The sequence below is a fragment of the Macadamia integrifolia genome, chromosome 11, assembly GCF_013358625.1.
Source record: "Macadamia integrifolia cultivar HAES 741 chromosome 11, SCU_Mint_v3, whole genome shotgun sequence".
In the NCBI taxonomy this organism is placed as follows: Eukaryota; Viridiplantae; Streptophyta; class Magnoliopsida; order Proteales; family Proteaceae; genus Macadamia; species Macadamia integrifolia.
The window spans coordinates 32,522,995-32,531,025 of record NC_056567.1 but is presented as its reverse complement, the minus strand read 5'-3'; the positions used below and the strand labels follow the sequence as shown (position 1 = coordinate 32,531,025).

General features: G+C 37.1%; 1 protein-coding gene across 1 annotated transcript; it reads right to left on the bottom strand.

The window, feature by feature from the left end:
• Window positions 1-4,102: 4,102 nt before the first annotated feature.
• On the bottom strand, window positions 4,103-5,896 carry LOC122093589 (probable carboxylesterase SOBER1-like; the record flags this gene model as incomplete). The annotated part of the gene is given in 4 exon segments (XM_042663939.1): window positions 4,103-4,453; window positions 4,881-4,988; window positions 5,560-5,681; window positions 5,773-5,896. Coding segments are annotated over 4 exon segments (444 nt in total), but the record flags the coding sequence as incomplete, so codon positions are not given.
• Between the last annotated feature and the right edge of the window lie 2,135 nt (window positions 5,897-8,031).

Here is an 8,031-nt window from a genome sequence, read left to right as displayed (position 1 = left end):
TTAAAAAAAAAAAAAAAACACGATTTTTTGAAGGGTTTTTGTTCCAAAGTTGCTGTCAGCCATATTTCTTTCTAACTAAAGTGGAAATCAAGGCTGGGAACAAGGATTTTACATTTATGGGACAACTACAAACCTTGAACTCTTAGTACGATACCCTCAATTTAGTGTTTATACATAATACATGTTATCAATAGCTTTTTTTAACAAATTCTTTATGCAAAAGTGTTTAAAAAAATGTTTCCTATCCATCTATGTGTGTATCTTTAGCGTATCTTAATGTATCTCCGATACGATACGATACCCTCCTATACGTATCTTAATTTTGGTCGACCGATACGACGACCGATACCGATACTTTAATCCTTGATCACAATCTACAGCTAGAAGCAAATTAGTATGCAACATAGAACTACTGGAAAGGAAATGTTAAATACCATCTTTAATAGTTTAAGTTCTTAGTAACTATGGCTATGATTGAATATGAATAGGCATCTTGCTAGTTCTCAAGTCCTTCCTCCCTTCTTCCTTAGTTTTGATGTATCATCTTTGGCTTTGTTTCTTCCCTCCTTATTTTGGTACATTCCCTAGCCTTTGGTTGTTCTTTTGGTCCCTTCATGTTTATCCTCTTTATTGTTGTTGTTTTTAGTTCTTGAATCATTTCTTTGCATGGGAGAGGTGACAGACGAGGTGGTCATAGTAGGGGCCCTAATTTTAGGGGATGTCATGTGATCTTCAAGGGGAGGAAGACTTGGTAGAATTTGTTACGCCAAGTTCTTTCAAGCTCTTCCCTTAATCTAGCTGCCTTATCGGTAATAGCAATCTCATGGTGCTTCAAAACAATGCAAGGGAAAGGATAATGAGGAGCATGCTTGCCGGAAGTCTGACCGTCTTTCCTTTATGCGAAAGTGATTTGTTCAATTTTCTCTTCGTCAATAGAGATGTGCATGATCCCGAGGTTTAGTATGTCTTGGGATTGGTTAGGCGTTTTCTCTTAGCTGTTGGCCTTGCTAAAGATGGGGGATATTATCTTCTTTGTGTTGGTGTATCTCGGTTGATTGGCTAGTTTTTTCTTGTTTTTTTCTTTGTAGTTTTCTTCTTTAATATAAATGATCTTTTAGCAAAAAAAAAATAGATCTTTGAGTTAGAGTCTTCCCTTGGATTGCCGAATTGGGTTGTTGTTCGTCTTCCCTTGGATTGCCAAAAAAAAAAAAAAAACTATGCTTGTCATCATTCGGTCTGAAGGATTGATATAAAAAAAACAGGAGATAGTGCACCAACAACTTGGGGAGGGCGGGGGAACCATTACAAGAAAATAAAGAAACTTTGTAATAGAATGTGCTTGACAATTGAGGTTATGGAGCTCTTAGGAGGGCACAAAATGGTTAAATTAAGAAATTGGACTTCCAGTGTTTAAAGGATAAAATTTTGAGTACTTAATTTTGAAGAAAATCAAAACTTTCAGCCTCATAGCACAACCACCACTCCTGGTTTACTGCTAAATTGTCTCTTCTTGTTACCATATCTTCCTGCTTCATTACTTTAGCCTTCGCTTGAAGTTGAAACTACCCCTCTCTAACGCAAGTCTCCGGCTGTTGGGTCATCATGTGGAAGAATGATGTTGCAATTTAACTATTCGATGCGTATGGGATTTCTAGAGTAGCAATGTTTTCTTTTTGTCTTTTTAATCTACTATCCTACTGGTTGCCGCTGGCCAATGGTTAGCCTACTATGCGTTAGTAGGGCCAATGACCACCTACTCCTACACATAACTAGGGTAGCAATGTATTTGAGAATATTTTTAGCTTCAAATCTAATCATTTACCCTCTCAGGTAATGACATAATCACCTATGTATGTCTGAGGAATCTAAAAGTAGTCCTTGATCAATGTTATTATTTTACCATCTGTGTACTTTGATTTGGCTAAAACTAATGAGCAAAACATTTTAAGGTCTTCCTGATCATAAAATTTCAGCTCCACATGGCCTACCACTATAGCAAAACTAGGTAATGTCCACCAATTTCATGTAGGCCATCCATATATAATTTAGTTCATCAATAATTCCTTGAAACCAAAGTATTTGATTTATTCAGATAGGATGACCAGAATGTCATTGTTATCAGGGACTAACAAAAACCCAAGAACAAAGAGGTCATTCCTTAAAATAACCATATAAGAAGTAACCCATTTGCAAAATTAGCAACTTTCATTCCTTTAGATTTATCTAGAGCCAGCAAAGACCAAATTCTTGTGTGGGCCTTAATTTTTGTATAAGTTTAACCTTACCAAATAAGTAGGAAACTCACCCTATAAATCTCAATTAACTTTCAATATATGAATTGAACATCCATTCATCTGATCAAATTAACCATGGCTAAGCTCTTGGTGCTATGGATGGCTACAGCATTACTGGTCTCTTCTTTCTTCATTGATGTAACAGTTGCGAGATATATCGACTATAGAGTCATTATACGTGGGGACAGTGTTCCTTGCAGTAGACGTAACAAATTTAACTGTCACAAACAGCCGCCGTCGAATCCTTACAGTAGAGGCTGCGAAAAGATTTTCCGATGTAGGTCAGGTGATGATGAGCTAATGGACGAGGCAAATCCACCGGTGTCGGTGGAGATGGAATCTGGGAAGGACTGAAACTTAAATACCTTCCCTTCCCTTCCCTTCCCTTCTCTTCTCTTCTGTATTTATGTTGCCAATAAGAGCCTATGAGGGCCAAAGGGGAACTTACCGCCACTCCAAGCTATATAGTTCTTTTAAATTTGATCATGGATGTTTCCTTCTTATGTATATTATGTATATGTTGATCGCAAAAATAAGAGCCCAAAGGGCCTATGTGGACCTTACCACTACCAGATCTTTTAATTTTAAGGATATTTCCAATTAAAATCTCTCTCTCTCTCTCTCTCTCTCTCTCTCTCTCATATGCATACAATACCAAAGGACGGTACTATTGTAGGTTTAAATGTACCAAATAAGTTAAAAAAACATTTGAGATTAATTGTTCTAGAGAGAAGTTTTCAAACCCCATACACCGCCAATGTAGGGGGAATCAAAGGGGTTGCATGGTCAAGAAAGAGACATTGTTAGTGTAAGACCCACATGGTCAGAATGTGACATCAATCACTATGCAAAATACGATTTTGTCAATGGGAACCAACATGATCAGGATTTGAGGGTGTAGAAAAGCATCCTCAATCTTTTTACCATGGATTTATTAGACATAAATTGGATTCATGTTAACATCCAATTCATTCATATTATAAAAAATGCAACTTAAAAATCAGCTATCAAAGTAAAGGATTTTAAGCTCGGAATCATGACAGATTAGATCAATTCTAAACCCCTAAAATCAGCCACTCCCTAGCAGCTGAAATTGGGATTGACAATAGTGATGCAGGAGCACTTTAAATGGGTCAACAAATCAGTCCAATACGCCCACAAGCCCAAGCCAAAGGATAGAAGTTGGAAATAAATGTTACAATCCAGGATTTTGGGGTAAATTCATAGAGACACCTATACCAACTCAGAAGGAACTAAAAGTCGTGCCATATATAGATGGAAAGGTCTAGAAGTCTATTTTCCCAAAAAAAAAAAAAAAAAAATTGCCTCATTTGCTATTTTTAACAAGAAGTTATGACTGAATGGCTATTTACCATCTTAACAGGTTCCATGCTAAATATCTCCGTTAGAAAAACTAAAGTACCCGTGTAAAAGAATGGGAAAACAATTCTCCACGACCTGAAGTGCAATTTCCTTTCACATGTTTTTTATTTTATTTTTATTATTATTTTCTCTTTTACTCTGAATATCTAAATCCCATGTGAATGATACCATTTTCAGAACAGCCATTGCTGGGGCATGCCAGATTCCTTCCCACAGTGGCAACTTGGGGAACCCTCTCTTTAAAAGTATGTACTTGCATGCAACCCCAGAATGTGTACTAGAAAGGCAAAAGGATTGGGGGTTTTGTGGGGAAAGGGGGTGGTTTGCATCCACCAGAATCTAAGATAAGCTGAAGAGAGTTTCTCCAACAAGCCAGAATCGTGAATTCAGATGTTTTCAGCCAAAGGCTTGTAATTGGAGCTCACTAGCTGAATTTTCTTCTTTACTTCTTTGATATCTCGAGAATAATAGAACACAATGCTACATCCAATAGAGAAAAACTGTGACAACAAAAAAAAAAAAAAAAAAAAAATCAGGTTACTCTGTCGCAATAAGTGAAAGCTACCTTCGTCAATGATAAGGCATTATCTTGGTGTATGTCACAAAATTGATGCTATGCATAGGAATCAAACACTCGAGACCCAGGATCAATAAGCAGATGGCAGTTTCCGAGTGATGACCAATCTTTATGAAGAACTCTGCAGACGTGTCTTGATCCATGATTCAAGGTATCGCAGTTCTTCGTTGCTTATTGAATGACCAAGACCTGGGTAAGCCTGCATTTTCAAAACCCACTTATTTCAGGAATATTGTTCATGGTAAGAAGTCTAAGGAAATGTTATGTAAAGCATTGAATACATCACAGAAGTGATGCCGTCTTTTACTGGGTTTAACCCAAAAGAATTACATATTTTGATGACTTGAATAAAAAGAAGAAAAAAACTGGATATGTATCCCATGAACTTGACATGTGGCTGCAAGTAACAGTTTGTTCTTCATTATTAAACAGCAACATAACCCTCTATATCGCTAAAATGGAGGAACTTGTCCATCAAGTCAATGGATCAGCCAGAAAACCTTCAGCCATGTAACTAAAGCTTAATCCCAACTAATCATTGGGGTAGACTTGGCAGTAGGATACATGTGTCCTCTTTTTGCCATTCCTCTCCATTCAAAACAATAGCAGCTAATGCAATATATTACCTTAAACTCGCAGGTTATCCCAGCTTGTTCCAATAATGGAGGACCTGCTTGCCCAGCTTCAAATAACACTGTATTGTCGGCGATACCATGGGACCACAAAATAGGAGTCTGCAGATATTTTCAGATATAAGACCATTACAATCTAGAATTACTTCAAAATGAAAAACACCAGAAGGTTTTCAAATTACAAGAGGATTCTCAAAAGGACACCAGGTATATGGATATGTTCATCTTATTTAGAAGTATATGCACAAGCTCTGACACCTAGACCTTGTGTGGTACTCCGGAGTTGTCTATGCCAACAACTTTTCAAATGTCTACATGGTTCCCTTTTAGATTGCAGTACGTAGGATGCTAAGATTAGCAAAGCTTCATTTCACGGAGTCATTCATGAGGAATGCCTTCCTAAAAGTTCTGTTTTGCAGTAGTAAAAGCAAGATCGTGACATTTTGAATTAGATGGCAGTGAGAAACACCAATTTAAGTTAAACTGGGTTCAGGTGAGTCTTGTCAGTTAGGACTGATGGTATTACCCAAATGAACCTTTGGGACCCAATGCCATTGGCATATAGGCCATCTATCCAATACGTATCCTTGATCCTCTTAAACAATATGGAAGTGTTAGATTAAAAAAAAAAAAAAAAAAAAAAAAAAAAAAGAGCAGGAAAGTTTAGAGATACCTTCTTTGCTTCTGGTGGAATCTGCCCTAACACAGATGTATTAAAAGGAACCCATCCACTAAAGACTGCACCTCCACCTAGAGTTTTTGGGTACAGCAATGTACTCGCTAAGGTCAAGGCACCTGCCAACCCACATTACGAATTGTTCACTGGAATAAAAGAACTTATGGGGAATCGTTGAAAACTTTGTGCCTGAAAGAGAAGAAGAAGAACCTCCTTGACTAAATCCACATATGAAAATGTTCTCAGAATTTGTGCCAGCAGCTACCTCCTTGTCTATCATTGCATGTACATTTTGAACTGCTTTAAGCAATCCATCTTCATCTTTTGGAGATTCCTGAAACAATTTGGCAAAGTCAATGACCCTAGCTGCACAATAGTATTGGAACTGAAACTAGGAAGGAAAATCTATGGCCCTCTTGTGACCAAATCTTCAGTCATCATCAGCATTCAGCATAGCCATATAATGTATGTGTGGGAGGCCATATTTAGCAATTCAATATTTGGGGTATGCAAATAAAAGCAAAGTTCAAAAGCATTTTTGTTTTTAATTTCAGGCAAGAAATTGTTTAACATGCATGGTTTCACATAGGAGTTTAGAATGGAATTATTCATATGTATAATCTCTGTAAAAATCAACCAATCAATGAATGGCATTCTTCGGAAATATATATTCTAATTTGTTTCCGACTAATTGTTTTTTCTTTTCTCTTTAGTAGGATATTTTCCTTGTGAAAATTATGAAAATCTTATGAAATAGGAGCAGAAATTAATGAAGACACCACAATCCTAGCGAAAGCTAAGAGGAACAAAAAGGAAAAAAAAAACAACAATACCAAGCGGGGAGCTGAATTGTATTTTTAACTTCTTTTTTTTGGGGGGGGGGGGGTTTGGGGGGAAGAGGAGTTAGTGGAGCTGGAAAGCATCCAATAAAATGAAATGTTCGTTGGAATCTAGAGGTTGTCCATAAAGATGTGCACCTATCCCCAGTACCCCAGATCCATCATGGAATGACCTTACAACCCACGAGGTCACTCTATACCTTACCAAGGCACAAGAAAATCTGTGTTTTGACTGAGTTGCAGCACCCTAATATAATGCCAGTATGATTTCAATAATTTCCTAACTCTCAGCAAGTAAACTTCACATATCCTCTGTCAATAAGTTAGCTAGCTGAGGGTAAAACTGCTCAGTCAACCATGTCATTTAAATTTCAAAAAACAGTAGATGGTTTTCACCATCTAATCTCATTTAGCATCACAACAGGTAAACCCAAGTTCAAGCATGTCATTGGGGCTTTAGACATCATAATAGAAATAGAGAAGAGTGAGCAATTCATAAGCAGCAGAATGGAAGAATATAATAGCAATGGCAATTCAGTATTTCTGATCGTCAAGGAATTAAGCTTTTAGATCATGCATGATTCGTTGCTGGATGAAACAATACAACCATCAAAAGATATAGAAAATATCTAAAGAAGTTCAAATAGGCAATGACGTGATAAATTACTATGTCGAGAAGTTCATATAGACAGCGACACATGGCTGACTTTTTCTTGTGAACTATATATTAGGTTAGTTTCAGCCTGTTTAATGTGTTACAAAAGTGCTAGGCCTAGGTTTAATACTTCACGTGTATAGCCAAAAACGATGGTCATGTATACCATTATTGCCACCACAGTTTTCGTTAACCCGTTATCCTTCTAGCATTATTAGTAACCTTTTATTATACAATACATTCAAAAAATATTTGAAGAAGCCGAAAAAAGCACACAGAAATCTAATGGCCACTATAACCATAAAAACAGCAAATAATGGAGCAAGACTGGTTGCCATTTGCCAAAGCTTCCAACTTAAAAGTTTCAGCTGGTGAGTCGAAATCCCTCCCAAGTGTATCGGCCCAACTCCAAGGTTCCAGTATATCAATGTGGGACTATTCTCTACATTCCCCTTCGTGTGTTGCCCCTCTTTTTGGTGGTACAAAAATGTATATCAACACTTTCTCTCATCTGCAGGCCTGTACACACAGCTATGCACATGACACGCACTCACGCGGAAACACCATCATGTGGCACCGAGGGGAGAAAGTGTAAGGGTGCCCTGGGCATGCCCTTGAGAATTTAATTGCTACGGGAGCTAGAATTATGACCATTCTTAAAATCATTTTGAACCTTATTTGAGACTCTTTTGAGGGGGCAGTCAGATCAGCCTACAGTAAATGCTATTATGTTAGGGAGAGATTCTCTGCAGCAGAGAGACCCCAGGAAGCAAAGAAAACATCAGTTTCAATTCCAGGAAAGACTTCTTTCTAGACCACCACAAATATTTATTTCTAAAACTGTACAAGTAAACTAAATACTATAAGATACTAACACTGAAGCTCAAAGAGAAGCCAATAACAAAGAAACAAAAACAAACTTGAGAAATAAATAAAGAAGGATAAAAAAAAAAAAAAAAAAAAAAAAAAAAAAAA